This window comes from Perognathus longimembris, chromosome 25 (assembly GCF_023159225.1).
Source record: "Perognathus longimembris pacificus isolate PPM17 chromosome 25, ASM2315922v1, whole genome shotgun sequence".
NCBI lineage: Eukaryota > Metazoa > Chordata > Mammalia > Rodentia > Heteromyidae > Perognathus > Perognathus longimembris.
Window position 1 is genome coordinate 10679086 of NC_063185.1, and position 24244 is coordinate 10703329.

The 24244-nt window shown below is 45.8% G+C and overlaps 1 protein-coding gene and 1 long non-coding RNA gene across 2 annotated transcripts in view; one reads left to right on the forward strand and one right to left on the reverse strand.

Moving 5' to 3' along the window:
* The window catches only part of Larp1 (La ribonucleoprotein 1, translational regulator), a 64063-nt gene that overhangs the window by 20888 nt on the left and 18931 nt on the right, over positions 1-24244 (reverse strand). Inside the window, 7 exon segments of the mRNA XM_048334282.1 lie at positions 5755-5899; positions 6763-6925; positions 7034-7240; positions 7317-7445; positions 8170-8344; positions 9716-9781; positions 10001-10062. Coding sequence (XP_048190239.1) covers positions 5755-5899; positions 6763-6925; positions 7034-7240; positions 7317-7445; positions 8170-8344; positions 9716-9781; positions 10001-10062 — 947 coding nt within the window.
* LOC125342150 lies at positions 116-16308 on the forward strand. Its single transcript, XR_007209149.1, has 3 exons — positions 116-243; positions 5055-5057; positions 16270-16308. It is a non-coding gene; the product is annotated as an uncharacterized LOC125342150 (long non-coding RNA).

The following is a 24244-nucleotide window of genomic DNA, read 5'->3' on the forward strand; positions in this document are numbered from 1 at the left end:
AAAGTGGCTCAAAGTGGTAGAGCACCAGCCTTGAGTAAAAGAGCTCAGGGACAGCACTCAGGCAGGCTCTGAATTTACACCCAACCAAGGGATTTGGGGGGAGGGGGTGAAGCCAGTGTGTATTAAATCAGTTTTGTATTTGGATTTTAAGGTAAACTGTTTATGGTTGTTTATCTCTGAGAATATGAATGAATTTAAAAGTTTTGTTTTAAAAATCTTTTGAGGGGCTGGGAATATGGCCTAGTGGTAGAGTGTTTGCCTTACATACATGAAGCCCCGGGTTCGATTCCTTAGCACCACATATATAGAAAAAGCCAGAAGTAGCACTGTGGCTCAGTGGTAGAGTGCTAGCCTTGAGCAAAAAGAAGCCAGGGACAGTGCTCAGGCTGAGTTCAAGCCCCAGCACTGGCCAAAAAAAAATCTTAAGTCTTTTGACTGAATGAAGGAAAGGAAATTTCAACATGTGCTGCTGATGAGAATGCAAAGGCAAAATCCCTACAAAGGAAATTAGGCAATGTCTAACAAAATTACATGTGCATTCACCCTTATTTGGCCATTAAAAATACACTGGCGGGGCTGGGAATATGGCTTAGTGGCAAGAGTGCTGGCCTCGTATACATGAAGCCCAAGGCTCGATTCCCCAGCACATATATATATAGAAAACGGCCAGAAATGGCCCTGTGGCTCAAGAGGCAGAGTGCTAGCCCTGAGCAAAGAGAAGCCAGGGACAGTGCTCAGGCCCTGAGTCCAAGCGCCAGAACTGGCAAAAACAAAAGAAAACAAACAAACAAAAAAAAAACACTGGCAAAAACATGAAAAACTAACTATTCAAGGCTATTCATTACAGCACTAAAACTAGCTGCTGATGTATTAATAAAAGATTTGAAAAAATTAAAATGTCTATCTAGTGGGAATCAGTTAAAAAACCCATGGAAAGTGATGCATGCCACACAATTATAAGTAGGACCAGGGAATATGTTCCTATTTTTAACCATTTTGCAGTTAAAATAAAAAAGAACTGAAGTTGGGTGCCAGTGGCTCCCACCTGTAATTCTACTCAGGAGGCTAAGTTTTGAGGATTAAGGTTCAAAGCTAGCTGGGACAGAAAAGCCTATCTCCAGTTAATCAGCAAAATATGAAACTCAAGAGTAGCCAGACACAGGGGAGGGGTGTGTTGCAAAGGACAGCCAAGTCTTGAGTTTAAGTGGCAAAATGACCCTCCTCACCTTGAAAAAAGAACCGAAGAATATATGTGTGGTATGTTACTGTTATTGATGAAGGGATACAAATGTACTGAGTTATTTTCCTTTTAAAAAGTATTTTCTTACAGTGTTGAGACAGGGTCTCAAAATGTAAGCCAACACATGTAACTCATGTATATAAGCCACAGTGTGTATGTAGCTCAGACAGCCTCCCAAAAGGCTACATTACTTTACAGAAGTATGTACTGCCAGATTTAGCCCATTTTTGTAGTTGTTTTGTGTTGGATGGTTGGCTTGAACTCAGGGCTTGGGTGCTTTCCTTGAGCTCTTTTTTTACTCAATGCTAGAGTCACAGCACCACTTACAGTTTATGAGTCTCACGGGCTTTCCTGCCTGGGCTGGCTTCAAATCCTGACCCTCAGATCTCAGCTTCCTGAGTAGCTAGTGTGAGCAACCAGCAGCACCTGGCCCTAGTTGTTGTTTTGGTCATGGGGCTTGAACTCTGGGTCTGGGCACTGCACTATCTCTGAGCATTTCAGCTCCCAGCTAATGCTCTACAACTATGAGACACAGCGCCACTTCTGGTTTTCTGGTGCTTAATTGGAGAGAAGAGTCTCATAGACTTTCTTGCCAGGGCTGGCTTCGACAATCCTCAGATCTCAGCCTCCTGAGTAGCTAGAATTACAGGTGTGAGCCACCAGTACCTGGCCCTGGTTATTTTTAATGGAAAAATTCAGGGGGCTGGGGATATAGCCTAGTGGCAAGAGTGCCTGCCTCGGATACACGAGGCCCTAGGTTCGATTCCCCAGCACCACATATAAAAAAAGAAAACGGCCAGAAGCGGCGCTGTGGCTCAAGTGGCAGAGTGCTAGCCTTGAGCGGGAAGAAGCCAGGGACAGTGCTTAGGCCCTGAGTCCAAGGCCCAGGACTGGCCAAAAAAAAAAAAAAAAAAAAAAAAAAATTCAGAAAAGGTTATCTCCTATGGGTAAGAAAGAGGAAAAAGCGGAAGTAACAGAATCTCACGTTAGATTTTATTTTTTTATGTCTAGACTCTTGAAATCACTGGTTTAGATAAATAAAAAACAAACTAGAAAGTTATGGAGGGGGAGGGGCAATACATTCATTTCCTAAAACTTGAGCACAAAATGAAACCACTATATATTGACTTACTGAGAGAAAATGAGGGAAGAGATGACACTTCAGAAAGAAATGTACTCATTACCTGACTTATGTAACTGTAACCCCTCTGCACATGACCTTTACAATAATAAAAAACACATTGACTTAAAAGGTGTAACGACACAAATAATTTCAAGTAACTTGAAATTAGTTATCCAAGTTGAAAACACTTTTCAGAAGTCGTATTTTATATGAATAAAGCACATGCTTATTTGCTTGGTAAATATGTGGAATAAGACAAGTGAGCAATTATGTTCATGCCATTAAGAATTCCTGGCAGCCTGGCTGCAGTGCCTCATGCCTGTCATCCTAGCTATTCAGGAGGCTGAGATCTGAGAATCATGGTTTGAAGCCAGCCTGGGCAGGAAAAGTCTGTGAGACTACTGTCTCCAATTAAATCACAAAAAAAGCTGGAAGTGGCGATGTGGCTCAAGTGTTAGAGTGCTAACCTTGCGTAAAAGGAGCTTAGGCACAGTGCCCAGACCCTGAGTTCAAGGCCTCAGGACTGGAAAAAAAAGAGAGAGAGAGAGTGAGAGAGAGAAATTACTGGTATGGGAAAAGTGAGTAGGCACAAGTAACATCCTTGGCTTATGTAAAGATTCTGTACTCCTGAATTTTAACAGAAAATAGCAATATAGCCGGACGCTGGTGGCTCGCGCATGCTAATCCTAGTAGCTAATCCTAGCTACTAAGGAGGCTGAAATCTTGATGTTATGGCTTAAAGACAGATCTGGACTTCTGTGAGACTCTCCAATTCACCACCAAAAAGCCAGAAATAAAGCTGTGATTCAAACGGTAAAGCCTAAGCCGTGAGCTTTGAAAAAAGTTCAGGGACATCACCCAAGTTAAAGCCAAAACAAAAAAACCCACTCGTTTTCAGCCCCTAATAAAATCATAACCAACAGCAGCTTATGAGACAAACATAAAATGCTATATACCACATCATTATCAGATAAAACTTTTTCCCCCTTTCTTACTGGGGAGTGAATCCAAGGCCTCAAGTGCTTTATCACTTGAGCTATATATACCCCAGCAAGCCTTTTAAAAAACACTCTAAATTTACTCAATACTTATTGGGCACTACATATACAAAAAAGAGTGGAGGAAAGGAGCTGTAAGAACTTATGAGGAGAAATTACTCTAAGCTTATCACTACTAGACAAGTACAAAATTTCTTCATTTGACTTTGATGCTTGCCCAAAGGAAAATAAGCTATATAGTCCAAAAAAAGCAATGCATAACAGCATGGAATTCCCACAAAATGGCTTATAGAATGCCTATAGAGCCAGGTGTGGTGGCTCACACCTATAATGTAAGTTACTCAAGAGGCTGAGATCTGAGAATCATGGTTTGAAGTTGGCTTGGGGCAGAAAGTCCATGAGACTCTTATTACCAATTAACCACCAAAAAGCTTTATGTGGAGGTGTATGTAGCTCAAGCATTAGCCTTGAATGAAGAAGCTTGTGATCCTGAGTTCAAGCCCCAGGACTAGCACACAAACAAAAAATTGCTCGAATGCTATGAATAATTTAACTCCACTGGTGGTCCACTGCTTATCTATGCAGTTCCTTTAAGAAACATCAGAGCATTTGCATTAAGTCCATTTCTTCATTAAAGTCCTCTCTGTTTTCTCAATTTATCTGGTCATCTTCAAGTTTCCTATCTTCATTTATTAAGCAATTTAGTTTCACGACTTGTTTTTAATCTTTCCTTAGACTCTATAATTTCAAAGCTTTTTTTTTTCTTGGTAGTTCTGCAAATGCTGTTTGATGCTCACAGCTCACAGCTAGCTGAAATGTTAATTATTGTATCATTTCTGTTGGATCTTGAAATAATATTTTATCACAGAACTCTGAAACTACTGTCTTTCCCTCAATATTGAATTGACATATGATTCAAACAGGTGCTTTATTTTTAGGTGCTGAAACTGGGGCTTGAATTTAAGAACCCTGACTTCTCTTTCAGCTTTATTTTCTCAAAGCTGGAGCTCTACCAAGTTAGCTTTCCCTCCAGTCTGGCATTTTGCTGGCTAACTGAAGGTAAGAATCTCAGAGATTTGTCTACCAGAGATGGCTTTCAAACTGACTCCCGAGATCTCAGCCTTTTTTTTTCTTTTGGCCAGTCCTGGGGCTTGAACTCAGGGACTTGGGCACTGTCCTTGAGCTTTTGCTCAAAGCTAGCATTCTACCACCTGAACCACAGCACCACTTCCAGCCTTTTCTGTTTATGTGGTGCTGAGGAATCAAACCCAGGGCTTCATGCATGCTAGACAAGCATGCTGCCATTAAGCCACATCCCTAGCCTTTAACATTTTTTTTTTAAAGATAAAGAAAATCCAACATTTTATGTCATACTAATTTTATTTTTGTGTGTGTTGGTACTGGGGGTTAAACTCAGGACCTCATGCTCTTAACTCGGCTTCTTTACTCAAGACTAACACTTGAGCCACACCTACACTTATGGCTTTTCTAAAATAATTGTTTTATTGTTATCATAAAGGTAAAGTACAGAGAGGGGTTACAGTTCACTTACAGCTTTTTGCTGATTAATTGGAGATAATAGTCTCCAGAAATTTTCTGCTAGAGCTGGCTTTACACCATTATCCTCAGATCTCAGACTCCCGAGTAGCTAAGGATTAAAGGCGTGAGCCACTGGTGCCTGGGAGAAACTCAGCAAGTTGAATCTGATCACACCTCTAGATTGCCAATTAACTCACCAAGAGTAAGTAGCACTATAAATGAATATGTGAAATGACATTTCTGTCCTGTGAGGAGTATAATCCTGTACAGAACATACGACCCAATTTATTCCAATAATAAATCACAAGGAGAAAGGGGGAAAGAAACTTAAGATAATATGTGAGCTTTATCTCTGAGTTCAAACCCCAGTAGAGACAATAAATAAGTAATGAATGAACACGAACCCTATTTTGGTCTTGATCTTCACAAACTATTTTCTTTTAAACTTTTGGGCAGGTAGGCTGGGAAGCAATTGGGGTGAATTTGAAACAATCTGGATATTTGGTGATATTAAGGAATTGTTAGTATTTTTAGGTTGATAATGGTATTGTGGTGGATGAAATGCCAGGCTATTAGGATAATCTTCAAAGTAGTATGAAAGGAATGGAGGAGAGGATAGAATAAAACTCGCTTTAAGTTGATACTTGCTGAAGCTGGTCATAGGTGCATTATATCATTCTACTTTTGTAAATGACACTTTCTGTAATAAGAGAGAGAAGGAATTTATAGCTAAACCTTGGTGATTTATTTAGACGGGAGACTTTTCTGGGCGTTTCTGTTTAGAGGAAAACTCCAGCCCCCTAAGCAAGGGCCTTTTTTTCCCTTGCACCCTAGTCCCGAGGAGTGAGACATACCGCAAAGATGAGTGAAATGTCAGTGGTTAGGGCCTGCACACGGTGGAAGGAAGCAATAAGAGTGATGGGAAGGAAACCATCAGCATCCATTTTCCGTCTCAGGAAGAAGTCTCGCTCTAAATTGTCCACGCTGAAGTAGTATTCACTAAGTGGAGGGGAGAAGAGTGTCACTGAGGGACGGTCGCACCAGTGAGGAAATGCCTTCCTTGTCAGCTCTCTATCCCAGCAATCCCACAGCCTTGCACCTGCAGTCCCTCTGCAAAGGACTGCAAAGAAACGATGGTATCCCACTCATAACTCCCCTGCTTTGGGTCAAATCACTTCTGCCCAGTCCTTTGGCATGAGCGGCAAACCCTTTATCCTTTATAAAGTCCAGGTTCAATGTTGCCGACCACTTTCTGTCTCTTCTAAAATACAATTCTGCATTGCAATGATCTATTTCTCCTTGGCTCCTTCTCTCAACTATGAAACTATCAGAATGACTGAGAGCAAAGCTTTTGCAATGAGAAAAGAAATAAACTCAAATCTGTTTCGTTACTTCCTAGCTGTGAGACTCTGGGAAAGTTACTGGGCCTGTTTGCTTGCCTATAAAATGGGGACCTTTCCAGCACGTAGGAATTCTACGGTTAAAAATGACAGGATTAAACATGATAATGCCTGTAAAGCTCTTAACCCCGAACGTGGCCAATAGTGAGGACTCAGTAAATGTTTGCTAGCATCCGGACAATGCTGTCATCACATTTGGAGCATAGGAAGGAGGAGATTCCAGTCATTTCCCCTCTGTGCTAGTGGTAATTTCCAATTTAAGTAAATATGGTTTTACTTCTGTCACCAAAAAAACTATGAAAAGTTAGCTGGAACTATGACATGTTGCCTGTGATTTTTGGCAGTTGCCACCAGGGAATACAACTACTGCTAGCATGAAAAGAGCCCGTTCAGCCCTTCCACTACCAGCTATGGTCTTCGGACCTTATCTCACTAACTCTTAGGAAGCTTCTAGATACTCACATCTGGCGTTTGATGTAGTCTTTGAGTAGCTCCTGGTCCACACTGTAAAGCTCAGTACTACTGACATTGTCAAAGTAGTAGGTGATGTTGTTCATATACTTGGGGGTGCGTGGCCCCTCAGTACCATCAAATTTCCGGTAGCCAAACTGGTAGTCAAAGTGGGCTATGGGAGGAAATGGCTGGTGTCAGAGAGAGAGGACCCCTTGTGCCCGCTACCCCCTGCCACGCTCCCTCCCTCAGACATCCCAGAGCCCAAAGGGGCCTCACGTACTTCGAGCGCCACCCCGTCCACGTCCCCGTCCACGACCACGCCCCCGTCCACGGCCACGGAAGGAAGCCCGCGCCCCACCAGCCCCATCACTCTTCACACTCGATGTCTCATCCTGGTCGTGCCAGGCAGGCTCCGGTTTAGTCTCTGGTTGCCAGGCTGGGGTGGGGGGGGCCACAGACACAGGCATGTAGGTGGCAGGCTCAGACCCTATAGGGAAAGGGGGCACCAAGTCAGGCCTGAGGGTATCCCCACGTTCAGACCCCCCACAGTGGGTAGTACATACCTTTCATCTCTCCACGGCTAGCAGGTGTGTGTCTCGGCTCCTGTGGGCGAGTGGGGCGGGAGGCCAATTTCTCTCTGGGTACTTCAGGCTTCATGTCTATTTGCAATGGAACCCACTTGTGTTTGTTCCCTGGGGACGGCATGGGTGCGTGAGAGAGGCTTGAGAGTGGCCTAACCCACCTAATTCATCTTCTATTCTCCCAGGCTTTGGCACAGATTTCAGTGTGGTCACCTTGGGCAAATGCCTTTCCTACATACTGGACCCCTTTTTTAATCTCTAAAACGGAAAGAGGCCAGTGGGCCTCAGCAGAATGGAGAGTCCTAGCCGACTCTGATACTGATTTCTTCAGAGTCAAAAAATCACCTCTGGGATCAGACACATGGCTGCCCAGACAAGGACTTTGCAGGCTCCTAAGAATTCGCTGAAAGCTCTCTCTGCTTATGAGAGAAAGGAAGGCCCAATCCAGGTGGAGGGCCTAAAAGGAAAAGAGCTACCTTCTTGCTATCTATTGTGAGCAGGAAATAGGGAGCCATCCTGAGTGCTAAAAAGGCCAACACAATGAAGGCAAGATGAAAGGAGTCAGAATTACTAGAGAAAGCCTGGCCAACTTATACTAGACTGTTCTACGACAAGTATGCTTACTTCATTTAAATCAGGTATGGCACATCTTTAATGGGGCAGCCAAACCTGTATCCTTATCATTTCGGCAAGTGTCTAGAAATTCCTAGAGTAATAGGAACCTTGTTTTTATGAGGAACCGATGAGAAACAAGACTGCTGTCCCCCCCACCCCAGTCGACACTTCACAGTTCTGCCCTGCCACCACACCAAGTCCCACTCCAAGTCCTACTCACCTTTCTTTTTCTGTCCACCTCGCTGGCAGTCTTCATCCCCATTCTTCTCCTCTCCTGACTCGTCTGACTTGGTTTTGGGGCTCTCTTTACTATCGCTCCCCTCTCCTTTCTCCTGTTCTTTCATGTCCTTCTTTGGAGGCAGCTTACGAGTAGGCTGAGGTTTGTGGGTCTGTGGCTACAGCAAGAAGACAAATGGAGTGTGTGTGTGAAGCCTCTTGGGACGGAAGGGAGGGGCGTTGGAAGTCACTACACTACACTAGGAGGAGGATGGGAAGAGAAGTCCCAGCATGTGATCAAAGCCTCCTTTTTCCACGTGATTCTCTTACTAGGAAGCATGATCACACAGGCTAAGAAAAGCTTGTTCCTCCAGCAAACACCTGGGGACCAATATTACTCTCTACAACAAGGATTATTATTACTGTGTTATCCTCGTAGTCAGTGGGATAGAAGAAATGCTGGCTCTGACCTGCCTGCACCATCTCTAAAATAAGGATTTCACTAATGAAGTGGCCAGTCAGCGAACAAAGGATTCAGGCCACCAGCTCGGAACAAAAGTACAGAGATGAGAACTGCCAGGAGTCCCTCTTTGAAGGGTCCAAGAGAGCTGCGTAAACTATAGGTCTGTTCTCAGCCAAATATCCACTCTCTTATTTCACTGCTTTGATGAAGAACTACAACATGGGCTGGGAATGTGGCCGAGTGGTAGAGTGCTTGCCTAGCATGCATAAAGCCCTGGGTTCGATTCCTCAGCACCACAAACATAGGAAAGGCCAGAAGTGGCTGTGTGGCTCAAGTGGTAGTACTTGTCTTGAGCAAAAAAGCAGCTCAGGGATAGTGCTTAGGTCCTGAGGTTAGGACTGGCAAACAAAACAAAACAAAACAAAAAAACCCCCCACAAACCCCACAACACACTTAAGTTCCGATCTGTCTCATCTGTGACATAACAATTATAAAAGGACTCATTTCTGAGTCACTAAGAGGGTGAAAAGAGATGATAAACAGATGGCACCTGGCAGTCCATTACACAGGAACAGGGTTATTAATTCCTAGCCATTTCCATATTGCTTCAACGTTGCCTGATTATATTAATAACTACCCACCCATTTTTTTGATTGGTCTCACTTTGTTGTCCAAGTGGGCCTCAAATTCCTAGACTTAGTGATCCTCCTGAACAGCTGGGACTGGGGGAACATGGTCCCCAACTGCCCTCCTCATTTTATTTATTTATTTATTTATTTATTTATTTATTTATTTATTTATTTATTTTGCCAGCTTGGACTCAGGGCCTGAGCACTGTCCCTGGCTTCTTTTTGCTCAAGGCTAGCACTCTGCCACTTGAGCCACAGCGCCACTTCTGGCCATTTTCTGTATATGTGGTGCTGGGGAATCGAACCCAGGGCCTCATGTATACGGGGCAAGCACTCTTGCCACTAGGCCATATCCCCAGCTCCTTATTTTATTTTTTTAAAAAGGTAAGATCACATGCACTGGAAGCCTGTGTTTATGTTGACCAAGTTGAAGTATACCCACCTCCCCCTACACTCACCTGCACACTTTTGTGGGCTATCTCTCCAGGTGTGGGCCAGTTGATTGCATCTCCAAAGTCACCAACCTGCAATGCACATTCTATGAAGGTCCCGAGGGAATCCTGCCTCCCACATGCAGCCCCTCGCACAGGGACCATCTCTACTGAGCCCAGATGTCCACCAGCACCACCCATACTACAACTCAGAAAGGGCTTTCCCTGCTGCCCAGCAGCAATCATGAACACAGGAGGAGGGTACCACCCCAGTAAGTCTATAGGGGCTGCCCGAGCGCCGTCCTCACTTACCTTGCTGCCTTTGCGCTGCTTGGGAGCCGCAGCCCTTACCACCTTGGCGGGAGCAGAATGCTCTGTGGGAAAGAAAGGAAACAGAAATGACTGCAGAGTCTGTGAGTGGGACCACATCCCAGCCAGTTCCTCACCCGGCCTACAGGTCTCACCCCATCAAACAACCCATAGGTTCCCAGAAGAGTGGACAAAGGAATGATGTGTGCTCAAACATCAGTAATGACTGTCAACTCCCTTCCTGAAGGAACTATGCAAGTGACAGACAAAGCCCTAAGATCCAAGACTTGGAGGAGAACTTCCATGGGGTTCCAAGTCTGTACCCTCTTGTACTCAATAAAGAAGCCCAGGGACCACACAGCAGGGCAGCCGAGTTTCCAACAACCTATGGTCAAATGGAAGAGTGAGACTCTCTCTTTCCAAAGAAGTGATGGACTCCCATTTGACTCAACAGTTTTACCTTTTAATATGGATTCTAATGATATAAACAAAACAAGAGATATGTACAAAGATGTCTATGTGCTATTCATTATTTTTAAAAAACCTGAAAACTATATATCCAACACTGCTTAAACTTAGGTTTAACCATTATCTTTTTTTATAAGAATCTCTACTGATATAAAAGGACAGATAAAAGAATAGATACAAAAGAATCAATTTCTATAAAATATGTACACACACATTCATAGTACAAACCCTGGATGGATATAGTATCCAGAACAAGGCATATTTACAGAAGTTTAATTGGCTTCCTTTTTGATGCCAGCACTGGACTTTAACTCGGGCTATCTCTTAGCTTTTAAAAACCCAAGACTGGTACTCTGCCACCTGAGTCACACCTCCACTTCTAGCTTTTTGCTGGTTTGTTAGAGATAAGTGTTACTGAGCACCAGGTGCTGGTGGCTCATTCCCATAATACGGGCTTCTCAGGAGGCTGAGATCTGAGAATCATGGTTTGAAGCCAGCCCAGGCAGGAGTGAGATTCTTCTATACAACAAACTAGCAAAAAAAGCCAGAAATGAAGCTGTGGGTCAAGTGGTAGAGTGCAAGCCTTGAGCAGAGAAGCTAAGGGACAGCACCCACGTCTTGAGTTCAAGCCTTCCTACCAGCAAAAAGGTATCAACAACAAAAACAAAACCCTTCAAAATTGAGAAGGCTCAGATACTGTGATCATCCCACCTAACATTCTGTGCATCAGACATGAAAATGGAATATGGCAAAGTATTGATTGTTCAACCTCTGAACAGTGCAAGGAAGCCCTCCTACCATAGGAAGGCCCCATTCCCCAATTCCAGCACCAGTCCTAAGCAGGGCAATGTGGCTAGTCTGGATATATCCTCAGCTACTCCTACATGAAGATTTTTAGAAGCTCAATCCCCAAGGTTCTTCTGTGCCAAGAACCCATGGGGCTGCTCTGTTCTTGCTCTACTTCTAGAAGCTCAGGATGCTCCAAGCAGGGAGAACAAAATCCCCAGAGGGATAGAAAAATCTGTTAAAACCTGTAAGGAGGCCACATGCTGGTGGCTCAAAACCGAAATCATACTCAAAAGGCGGAAACTGAGGATCACGGTTCAAAGCCAGATGAGGCAGGAAAATCCGTATATCCAATTAACTAGCAAAAAAGCCAGAAGTGGAGTTTGGCTCAAGTGGTAGATGGCTAGCTTTGAGCAAAAGAGCTCAAGGACAGCACCCAGGCTCTGCGATCAATTTATCAATCCTTCTACCCTCAGCACTAGCACAAAAGCCAACAAACATAGGGAGCCTCTGGGGAACTCAGGAAAGTGCTGAGCTGCTTTCAGCTCTGCAGGGGCTACACAATCTGACTTGACTTATTCACACATCACTCTGAGCTCCTTCCTAGCCACCTACCAAGCGCATGTGCGTACACTGGGGGGTGGGGGATAAGATCTACCTGGGTTTGGCATCTGAAGCTTTTAATGAAACTTCTAATGAAAGCCAACTTTCTGTGTAGGCACCAATCCCTAGGTCCAATCAGGTTACAGGTAGGTCCCCTCCTCCCACCTCTGTATTCTGAAACCTGTACCTGCCAGTACTGACCAACCAGGTTCAGGAAACATTGTCCACTTGCCTCCCTCACCCCAAAGAGCAATAAAAACAAGCACTGTTCCATTGGCAGGAAAAAGAGGCTGTGAATGGGGAAGGGGCTTCCTCACGACTGGCCAGGACAGGAGCCAGACGCCTCCAATCTCTTCCCAATGCTCCTGGCAGATACCGGTCCTACAGCTCCTACAAGGGTCTTTCTCCTCAACAAAGGACAGTGCTTAAGGAAACTAAGGAAAGTGCTTTCGGTCTCACAGGACAATTGTTAGCTAAGAGCCACCATTGATGCTAGCTAGCTCTAGGGGGCCAAAGGGCTTCCTAAACACACATGTGTTCGCTAAATGTGAAGCACATCAGCAAGGCTCACACTTGTGATCCTCACTCCAAGGACGGCAGTTTGGAGACAACCCAGACAGGAAAGTCTGTGAGACTCTTACCTCCAATTAACTAGCAAAAGAGCCAAAGCTGGAGTTATGCCTTAAGCACAAAGGCTCACATCGCCCACTAAAAAAGAGGTATAGCCCATCAGAATTTCCATATGAAGTGGCTTGAATTCTAAGGAGATGGGGGCATTGAGGGTCTTTTCCCGAAGCTACACCTGCATGGGAGATTATTTTAGCGTAGGTTACTTTTTTGGTGGCAGGGAGCAGGAGCAAATCCACCCAAAAAGGACAGAAGGTGGGTGCTGAGGTACCGCAGGGCAGAGGATTGACTGGGATGGTGGGAGCAGGATGGTGTTGCCCATGTAAGGTAGCTGACCACCCAGCCTTCACCAAGTGTGTAAACACACCTTTCTTCCAACCTTATGTAGGAAAGCCAGAAGGGCCACAATGTAGATAGAACACATGACATGTCCCATGGACTTGGGTTGTATTTTGTCCCTTGCAGAGCCCCTTGAAGTTTAGGTCTCTGTAAAAATGGCCATTACTTTGTAGGTCTGCTGGGACGCTGACACAAACAGAGCCCACTCAATAAGAGTGCTATGCACGCTTGGAATGCTCAACACATCCTAAGCATTCCAACTCCAATTCACAAAAGAAGCTTACTATTCCCAAGTAAGTATGCCTCACCCTGGGAGGGACTGAGGAAGGGAGAGAGACTAACAATCTTTCAACACAAGAGAAAATAGGAGAAGGTTGAAAAAAAAAATCCTAGGAATCAACTGACTCAATTCACCCAATTCAGACTACAAATAAGGTCGTTCACAGGCTGCCTGCCCTCCAGACATCGGCTGTGGAGACTCACTCCAGGGCCAATGCGGCCCAGCAAAGACAATGGCAGAACTTCCGTTTCAAATAGGGAAAGATGAGGGAATTTACCACAGCACTCCCACTACCCAAGGAAGCTCTGGCATAACATTCTATTTTGCTAGAGAGGAAAGAATACAGGGAAAGCCTAGCATTCCCTTCCAGCTGATATTCATTCATTCTTCATACTCAGCTAAAAAGGGAGCACAAGCCGCACTGGAATCTCTCCAGCTTACCAAAGGAGCTAAACCTGATACAAAAGCCAGGGGCACAAATATTTTCTATATTGTCTTGCTCTAGAAAGATCCTAAGGTTTCTGACTTTTTGAAACAAAGGCCACCCAAAGAGTAAACCCCGCATTTACTTGGGAGCTGACATCGTCTCCTAGAGACTGGCAGGATGCTGGACTTCGATTTGTCCACCAGCCTGTTGACCTGGCCACGAGGGCAACCTCTCAGAGAAGACCACTCAGATCCAAGGTGGCTAAGTTCCTCTGCTAGGTGCTCTCACTTGCTGGCAAATAAACATTGAGCCTGGTTTAGATCCTGCATTCTTCCATGAGGGCAGGGACCAGGCTGCTTTCACGGAGGTAACCCCAGTGATGAAAAAGAACTTGACCCTACCTGCCACCATCCCCAAGCAGCATGGTCCTCAACTGAACTAAAAAGTAATACTGGCTCTATGGAGCAAGGAGGGAAAGGTCTCAAACACTTGAGATTTTCAGGGCCTCAAAGGTCCTAGCAGCAAGCTGGAAGCATTAACAAATACAGATGGCATGCAGTCTGCATGCCACCTAATTCTAGACTTTCTGCATGATTCTCTTACTTAATCTTTAAAATAACACTGCATTAATTCCTTTCATTGTTCCCATTTTCTAAATGAGGAAATCAAGCTACATGCTAGGATGGTTATTTGTCAACGTCACGGTTGGTAAAGCAGTATAACAGGATCTGAAGTCACTCATTCTGACCCTAAAACCTGTGTTATGTCCCTAACCTCTCAAGTAGCCCAAGCTATTACCACCTACTTCCCGGTGGCCAAGGGAGCAGACTTTCAACAGCAAGGCTCCCTAAGGTCACAGAGCTGGGCCAATGCCACTAGTGGGAGCAAATGCCAATGATCAGTCAACCTCCCCCTCACCACGCACATGCACGGAGGCAGGCGAAACTGTCACCATGCACGGAGGCAGGCGAAACTGTCACCCAGCACATCCTGCTGGACTCCCCAACTCCAGCGGCCTAGCAACCCCAGGAGAAGAAAGGCATTGCTTCCCAGGCCTCCCTACAAGTTACTCCATTACAGTCTCTGCCCCAGGAAGGTTCCTCAGCCATACTAGAACCAGAAAACAGAGCTGCTGTCTGGGACAGGGTGTCCAGTCCATGAGGATTCTGCCTCACCCCCTACCTGCCACCCAGGCCCGACTGTGGAAGCAGCAAGGACTCAGGAGGACTCAGGAGGGTGACCCACGGATGCCTGTTCCTCCCAAGGCAGCCTGGGGTGGGGCAGTCGGAGGGGAACTTGGAGATCAACAGGACTTTTGTCCTATCCCCAGGTGCCCCAGCGCCTCCTAGGCAGGCATATTTTTCTACATAACGAAAAGAATGCTGGTTAACTCTCCTCACCTGCTTCACTGGTTTCTGTAGTTGCAGTTGCTGCCCCTGATTTTCAGAGGCCTCTCTCTTCCCAGCCCTCCCACCAGATTTTCCCCAGACTTGCAGGTGAAACACAGGACACTCTGGGGAAGAGTGAGCAGAGAGAAGCGGTTAGATCATCTGGAGGCCCCGCTGAATGGTAGCTGCCATACAGGGAGTGCAGAGTCCCCTGGGCGTTGGAGGAGGGGCGGAGGGCGGGCCAGGCTACAGTCACATGATGCCAGCCCGCCTGGCCCAGACCCAGTTGACTATCTTTAGCCTTGTGGTGACCCAGGCGCTGGGTGTGCTCCATTCTCTCCGCCCAGACATGGAGCTTACAGCCCTAGGGGGGCTGTGACCATCTTCCACAGTTAGTACGAGCCCTAGTAGCCTTGCTGAAAGTTGGTTTATAAATAATCAGCCCAGCATATATATATACTAGCAGCCACTACTAAAATACACAAACAAATGACATTTACTTTTCTTTTTTTTGAATAGTACTGGAGTTTGAACTCTAGTAGGCACTCTAACACCCCAAACTACCTGGCATTTTTTTTCTTACGAGCACATTCAATTCTAGCTAGAAAATAACTTCCTTTAAACCGCATGCTGACTAGGTGGCAAAAACTGATGATTCCACACAAGATTTCATTCACTGGTAGCTACTAAAGACACGATCACTATCATTCCAGTTGTCTAGAAAACGAAACTGAAGGGACTAAGCTATGGTCGCATAGTACACATTGAAACAACATGGCTGATCCTTCCTCAGCCACAGATCTGGATGTGAAAAAAATCTCAGGAAGCATCCCTAACGGCCCAAAGGAAGTTGCTGACCAAACAGCAACTCTGGAACAAGTTCTAATTCAGTCTACAGTGTGGGATGTTTTCAGAGTATCTGCTGCCATCACCCCAAATGGTTATTAATTTCTAAGTATCTCAATCCTAACTGGCCCATAATCAACAATTACCCAAACCTGCAGATGACTTTGGATGTGTTCAAAGTTCTTCACAAAGATGGCTCACTTATGTTTCACAACCACTGGAGAAGACAGGAATGATGATCCCTGGTTAACAGAAGCTACATGACTTGCTCAACCATGGTCACCAAACTTGTAGTGGCAGAGGTGAGACAAAACCCCTGGACCATCCAGTCTACCCACAATGCACTATAGGTGAGGCATTACTGAGAGCTTCATGAGGGTAGGAATCCTTTCTACCTTGTTCACTTGGTCCCTAGAGCCCACGATTACAGTTTGTGTGTGGAAAAGAATTACTGAATGGGGCTGGGAATATGGCCTAGTGGCAAGAGTGCTTGCCTCATATACATGAGGCCCTGGGTTCAATTCCTCAGCACCACATATACAGAAAATGGCCAGAAGTGGCGCTGTGGCTCAAGTGGCAGAGTGCTAGCCTTGAGCAAAAAGAAGCCAGGGACAGTGCTCAGGCCCTGAGTTCACGGCCCAGGACTGGCCAAAAAAAAAAAAGAATTACTGAATGAAGGAACTTACATAATATGATTTGCTTCTCAACTTCTAGAGCATTATCTTTTAGGAGGAGAGAATTATCTCTATCCCCTACCCCCTGCCTTACTCAACAGCTTTCTCAGAAAACCTATGGCACTCAGACCTGTGCTATGTCCCTTGGAATTGGAATCAGTGCACTTCAATCTAAGCACCAAGGACCAGCTTTGGGAAACAGGACAGAGAGGTTATACAGCAGATAAAACAACACAGGAAAACTCTCCAGGGATCATGGTCTTAACTCGGCAGGTCCCAGGCAGTAACATACCACCACCAGGCTAGTTGGCAACCAGGGCAGGCTGGGGAGCAAAGCCACCATTCAAAAGCAGCAAAACACAAGCCCCAGGGTTTCCCAATTCACGTTTTTAAAAACCCTTCTATAAACTTCACTCCGTTTGTGGTTCTTAAGAGACTTTCCAAATTCCCGGATTTCAGTAGTCAATCTAATCGGGCAGGTCACTAGCACAAGGACACCTGCCTGCTACAAACCTGACTCCATTGCCTTGATTCAAACTGATGCTTATCCAAAGCAGCTAGGCTTTCTCCAGTCTCTGCTCAGCGGCTGCTTCAGATAATAAAAGGCCTGGGGTAGGGGTGAGGGTGGAGGTGTTGTTTTGTTTTGTTTGAGGCACAGATTAACCTTGAACCCACAGGCTCCCATATTCTGGGATTACAGGTATGTGCTACCATAACCAGATCAAATTCATTCTTATTGCCATAAATCTTACTCTCTATTGGAAGAGGCTTCTTGAATCCCCAAGAAATGACCCTGTTTATTGGCATGAAGGCTGATCTCCCAGGGTCAGCCAGGAGTGGAAGGAATTTGAGCAATCTCTACACATAAGGAAAACTGAAAGTCAGGAACAGCGTGGTGGTGGCCCCATGATCACAGACCTGGTGTCCGGACGCTTGAACTGCTGCATCCCTGTCGGGGGCTCTCCATAGGTCAAGCTAATGCCCACAAGAGAAAGCTCTGTGAACAAGCACACTCCCACAGGGGAGCCCAGGGCCTCAGGGACTTATCACAAGAGCAGTTCCTCATGCTACTGACAATCATAACTTTTACTAGCTTTCAAGAAAAAAAATAGCTTCTTACATGGAACAAGAAGTCACACTTCCCCTCCATTTTTCCTTTTCATACAGTACGAGAGAAGGCTGCATCTCTGGAGGAAGCAGGCCAGGAGGGTTCTGGAAGCCTCTCACTGACCAGCTCTCTGGTAAGGCAGGCTGAGCACCCTCACTTAACTGGATAGTGATGGGTGCAATCTCCATGGTAACAGGGGACTTGTGTGTGGCTTTCCCTGGAATCCAAGTGCCTCTAATTCACAGTAAGTGGGTCAGCTGGCCCTGTATCCTGGATGTTACGGGTTCACTATTCTTGGTGAGTTCAGGTCTACCTACAGTCCTATTTAATGCTATGTGCTACAGCCAACTGAACATGGAGTGGGACAGACTCAGTAGCAGGGTGCTTACCTAACTTAAGTCTCCCCACTCCTACTCATAGATGCCTTTAAGGCACTGGCATACCTCTTCAGCAAATGTTAGAAGTCAAGCAGGATGGTACACACCTATAATCCCAAGCACTCAGGAAGCTGAAGTAGGAGGATGGAGAATTTAAGGGCAGCCTGTTCTCCACACCAAGTTTAAAGCTAGCTTTAAAAGAAAAAAGAAAAAAAAAAGAGGGTATCTGATTTCCCACCCACTCCACCAATGATGTACTAGGCCACTGAGTTAAGAAGCAAAGTAGAACACTTAACAGCATTGACGTTGAAATTCAATCTTGGATGTACTGATCAATAGCTACCATTAAATAACTCACCAAGACCAGGGCGGATAGGTCAAAACTAACAGCGTCTCAAGAAGGTTTTTAACTTGGCTGGGGATATAGCCTAGTGGCAAGAGTGCCTGCCTCGGATACATGAGGCCCTAGGTTCGATTCCCCAGCACCACATATACAGAAAACGGCCAGAAGCGGCGCTGTGGCTCAAGTGGCGGAGTGCTAGCCTTGAGCGGGAAGAAGCCAGGGACAGTGCTCAGGCCCTGAGTCCAAGGCCCAGGACTGGCCAAAAAAAAAAAAAAAAAAAAAAAAAGAAGGTTTTAACTTGATGGGAGTAAACTAGGCTACATACCAATGAAAACCGAGCAGCTAGGCTCAAGAGACCAAAGGGTGCTGGCAGGGACCAGAGTACTTCGACTAAATGGGCTCATTTTCCTACACTATGATGGCTGGCTCACATACTTGTCACTGAGTTTCCTTTACCTAACCATTACAGTGTGTGTTTGCATACATACTCCAATACTGGGCTTGAGCTGGATCTACCTTGTACTACTGCTTGAGTCACACCTTCACTTCCAGCTATTTGGCAGTTAACTGACGGTAAGAGTTTGGCTGGCTTGAACCTCAATCCTCAGATCGATCTCCTGAGTAGCTAATATTACAAGTGTGAGCCTCTAGTGCCCAGCAGTGTTTAACAGTGAATGAGCTTTTAAAAGGAGCAGCAGCTGGGTGCTGGTAGCTCACGCCTGTAACCCGAGCTATTTAGGAGGCTGAGATCTAAGGATGGCAGTTCAAAGCCAGTCAGGGCATGAGACTTTCACCTTCAAAAGCCACCAGAAAACTGGAAGTGGTGGGCTGGGGATATGGCCTAGTGGCAAGAGAGCTTGCCTCCCATACATGAAGACCTAGGTTCGATTCCCCAGCACCACGTATATGGAAGACGGCCAGAAGGGGCGCTGTGGCTCAGGTGGCAGAGTGCTAGCCTTGAGCGGGAAGAAGCCAGGGACAGTGCTCAGTCCCTGAGTCCAAGGCCCAGGACTGGCCAAAAAAAAAAAAAAAAAACTGGAAGTGGTGCTGTGACTCAAAGTGGTAGGGTAAAAAAAAGCTCAGGAACAGTGCTCAGGCCCGAATTCAAACTCCACAACATGAATGAATGAATGAATGAATGAGGAATGAATGGCACAGTTGTCTTTTTTTTAATCCCCTCTTCTTCTTTGGAGCAAATCTTGAATTTCCCTGAACCCAAAAAGGGAAGAAATGAAGTTACTGGATTTAGCAAATGGAAATTCAAGACATCAAAAAGCTAATTGGAAGTGGCTCGAGTGTTTAAGAGTGTGCTGGCCTTAAGCAAAAATGCTGAGGGATAGCACACAGGCCCCTGAGTTCAAACTCAGGACTGGCACACGTGTGTAATGGCCAGTCACTTGTGTCTCATGCAGGTAATCCTAGCTCCACAGCTGAGATCTGAGGACTGCGGTTTGGAGCTAGTCCAGGAAGAAAAATCCATGAGGCTCTTAACTCCAATATACTACTCAGGAAAAGCCAGAACTAACATTGTAGTTCAAGTGCTAGCCTTGAGCAAAAGAAGCTCAAGGAGCCCAGACTCAGAGTTTGAGCCCCAGGACCAACAAAAAAAGAGGGGGGGGGGGAGTGGGAGGATTAAGGCTCTGAAGGGAACTGTGCACCTGCTTTCTCTTTAAAGCCAAAGGGCCTTCATTTCCTTTTACCCTAAAAGCCTTGCTAGCTAACCCAAGTCAGAGTTCTTTAGAATAATGGCTACCAATCACCTCATTTACCTCAGAAAGTCAAGCCTCTTGCTGTGGAGGAACCAACGTCCCTGTTTTGGAAGAGACTCACAGAAGCTGAATGGCAGGCAAAGGACACCCAGTGAGAAGGTATGTGACCCCAAAGATCTGAAATCCTTGCTATCTCAGGCTCCTCTCAGCCCTGCAGGAGATAAACACCAGTCTATGACCTCAAGGGGCTCCACTCTAGACTGCAGGCCCCAATGGAGACTAAGGCCACTCAGACCCCAATCCACTTCCAGGTGAGAAATAATGCCACTGAGCACAGAGGAAGGGGGGGAAGGTAATGTCAGAAATCAAAGCAACTTATTCCAAAGGGAATGCTCCAAGGCGATTTGTAACATGAAGGCCTTGGGCTCTGGGCCAGCAGCAGAGACCCAAGGGAATTTTACCAAACTTAGGCAGAAAAGCAGAATGAAGTAGGAAGCTACAAAGATCCTGCAGGTCAAAATATAGGTATGAGAGAGGGAGAGGTGAAATCGGCATCACCACTACACCTGTCTCACTAGAATGGTTTTGAGGAAAGAAGGGTGGATGCCGATTATTCAGTTGACAGGACTGAGACATAGTGATTTTCTCAGTGTGCACATGACTGGGGAAGGTATGAGGTTCGTGATACAGCTCTTGTGTTTGTCAGGTCCTGAGTTCAATCACCAGCACAGGAAAAATTTTTTAAAAAAGAAAAGAAACAACATTGAAAGCCAGGCACCAGCGGCTCACACCTGTAATCCTAGCTAATCGAGATGATCACTATTCATTAGTTCCAAGCCAGCCCTGCCTTGGACAGTAAAGTCACCAAAAAGCTGGAAATAGAGATGTGGCTCTAGTGGTAGAGTGCTAGTCCTGAGCAAAAAAGCCCTGAATTTAAGCCCTAGAACCACCCCCCCCCCCGCCCCGACCCACACAGAACATTGAATTTTTTTGAGACTCTAGTCTTGGGTTTCTACCACTATATGATGAAGCAACATCAATCTGGCCACTGTTGACTTGGTCATTGAGAGGTTTGTCTATGAAGCTCTGGGAAAGCAGTGGTAAACAAGACCTACATCCTTTGAGGGCTCTGTTCATAGGCTTTTTACCTGTAACTTGACTGAGCTATACCGAGGAACCCCCAATTGCAAAGTGAGTCAGGAAAAGCCTGGGACCAAGGTGTTATAGGCAGGATAAAGGATGGCAGTCACAAACATAACTGCTTAAAATTTCAGCCTGTCAATGACTCAACAGTGTTTTTCATCTCAACAAATAGCTACACTATGTGCTGGGTACTGGGGATAGAAAGAACAAAACTGCCAAGACTCCAGCCCATTAAACTAGGGCCTGATGGGAAGGCTAATAAAGATGTCTTCTTCAAAGGACCATGGTGTCCTCATCCTGAGCAAAACCTAAACCCTTAGGTGTAGGCTCTTGCAGAGACACTAGTAATCCTACCTACTCAGGAGCCTGAGATCTGAGGATTGCTGTTCAAAAACTGCAGAAAAGTCCATGAGGCTTTCATCGCCAATAAATGCCTCAGAAAAAGAGTGGCACTGAGGCTCAATTGGTAGAGCACTAGCCTTGGGCAAAAGAAGCTCAGTGACAGTGCCCAAGCCCTAAGTTCAAGCCCCAGGACCAGTGGTGAGAAGGAGGGAGGGAGGGAGAAAGAGAGGGAGGAAAAGAGGGTGGGGGAGAGGGGGAAAAGGGGAGGAGGGAGAGAGAGAGAGGAAGAGAGAGGAAGAGAGAGGAAGAGAGAGAGGGAGAGAGGGAGAGGGGGAGAGGGAGAGAGAAGAAGAAGAAGAAGAAGAAGAAGAAGAAGAAGAAGAAGAAGAAGAAGAAGAAGAAGAAGAAGAAGAGAGATATTAATGTTAGACCTAAGAATAAAAAGTGAAGAAAGAAAACACAAGCCAAGAATTATAGAACTCTTCACTATTGAAAAGGCACTGGGCTGGGAGTCTGACTCTTGGCTCTACTACTTCTACCTGGCTGATCTTGGGTTTCTCTAAGTGGGAACAGAATCCCTAACCTAATGGGAACTAGGTGAATTAAATGAGTTATAATAATGTGAAGTTCTTTAGAAAATACCTGGCATACATACAGAAAGTTGTTTGGGAAGTTAAAGGTAGACCTATCTGATTATATAGACACTTGATACCCAATCTCCAAGCCAATTGTGAGTGAGCTTCCCTTCAGTTTCCTTGCCCAAGATGTCTGCTTGGTGTCCCTGCGCCCTAGCCACTGCTTCATTTGATCCTGTCATTAGTTATAAGGAAGTTGGGGATGAGGGTGGCCACCTATGTGCCAGCAAATCGACAGTATTTCTGGGAAACACATTCTCACTTGGGCATGACTGCTTTGAACCTCTAAGGGGCAAAAGAGTCCATGGCATGCGTTTAGAGGACCAGAAAACACCGTATCTTTGCCTTGGGGTTCATGCTGCCATGCCTAGTCCTCTTCTCACTTCTACTCTTGCAGCACATCTCACTGAAGGATCCCCTGTTCCCCAAAGCAACAAAATGAATTAAGAGACCTGGCATGAACACTATGAGCCTCTGAGTGCCACCTGGGAGACTATGACCAAGAAAAAATATCCTGTGCTTTTTGTACAACCAGATGGCTTCCAAGCCCCTTTAGACTCTAGACTTGTGCGAGCGTAAGATCTCCAGGGCTGACACTCTGAAAGGGCAATGAGGGGAGGGGACAGAACATCTAAAGCAACCCACAGCCCAGCTTCAGCCAACAGTCATCCTCACCTGTCTCCCTACTTCCAGCCAGTCAGGCATTCCCAATCTGCTAATGCTCTCAGGCCCTTCTCATATTAGACAAGAGAGACCCCCTCTTCAGAGGGCAAACTGGGGTGTCCCCAGCTCAACAGAGTCAAGTCTAATTTACAGAAAGAATGAGCCCAGCCAGTCGCTGTGGCTCATGCCTATAAACCTAGTGACTCAGGAGACTTAGATCTGAGGATCGCAGTTGGAAGCCAGCCTAGGCAGGAAAGTCTGGGGGACTCGTGACTATCAAAAAAGCCTAAAGAGGAGCTGTGGCTCAAGTGGTAGAGTGCTAGCCTTGAGCACCAAAACTCAGGGACAGCACCCAGTTCCTAAGTTCAAGCTCCAGGACTGACACACAAACACGCACACAGAATGAGCTTGAGGTCAACCTTGGCTACAAAAGCATCTGAAACCAACTTGAGATCCTGTCTAAAAACAAACAACAACAATAACAAAAACTAGATCACTAGCTGGCCTTGAGGGCACATGCTGGGGGTCCTAGGACCAGGAAGCTGGAGCAGAAAGTTCATGAGTTCAGGCCAACCTGGGCTACACAACGAGAGTCTATCTCCAAAACAAACAAAAAGAATCTGAGCACCAAGTATGTCACTGGCTAAGTGCCTCCTTTGCCATATTTAACCAGCAAAAAGCCAGAAGCAGAGGCATGATTGGAAAAGTAGAGGGCTAGTCTTGAGCAAAAAAGCCAAGCAAGAGCCAAGCAAGAGTGTGTAAGGCCCTAAGCGCAAGTGTCAGAAATGTTACTAAATTAAAAGTTGAATAGGGCTGGGATTGTGGTTTAGTGCTTGCCTAGCATGCATGAAGCCCTGGGTTCAATTCCTCAGTACCACATAAACAGAAAAAGCCAGAAGTGGTGCTGTGGTAGTGCTAGCCTTGGGCCAAAAAAGAAGCTCAGGGATGGTTCCCAGGCCTTGAGTACAGCCCCAGGACTGGCAATTAAAAAAAATTGAACAAGTGATAAAAACTCATTCTCCATAAAAGAGCTAACTACCCATCTATTTTAGGGGCCACTTGTAAGCTGCTAAAAAGATATGAATAAAGTGTTCAGGTGCTAGAAGTATGATTCAAGTGATTTTGTCAAGACTAGACCCTGGGAGAAATTAAAAGATGGTGTCTTTGACTCCTCCGGTCTAGTATGGCCAATCTTGAACAGTGTCCAGCTGCAGGACAACCAAGGTTCCAGAGAAGTGCAAAACAAATCACCTCCTCAATCCCTGGCGCCATCCCTCTTAGCCTAGAGACAGCTTGCACGGATGCTGGACACTAGCTGCCACTCCCAGCCATGCAAATTAACATGGGGTGGGGATTCTGGAGAGGAAGGCTCCTCCAATCCAGTGATCTACTCCCTTTCATGGGAGGGCTAACCTGAGGTTGGCTCCTCATCTCCAGCCATCCTCAAAAGGGGGAGGGAAAGCCAGCAGCAGGAAAAGAGTACAACTAG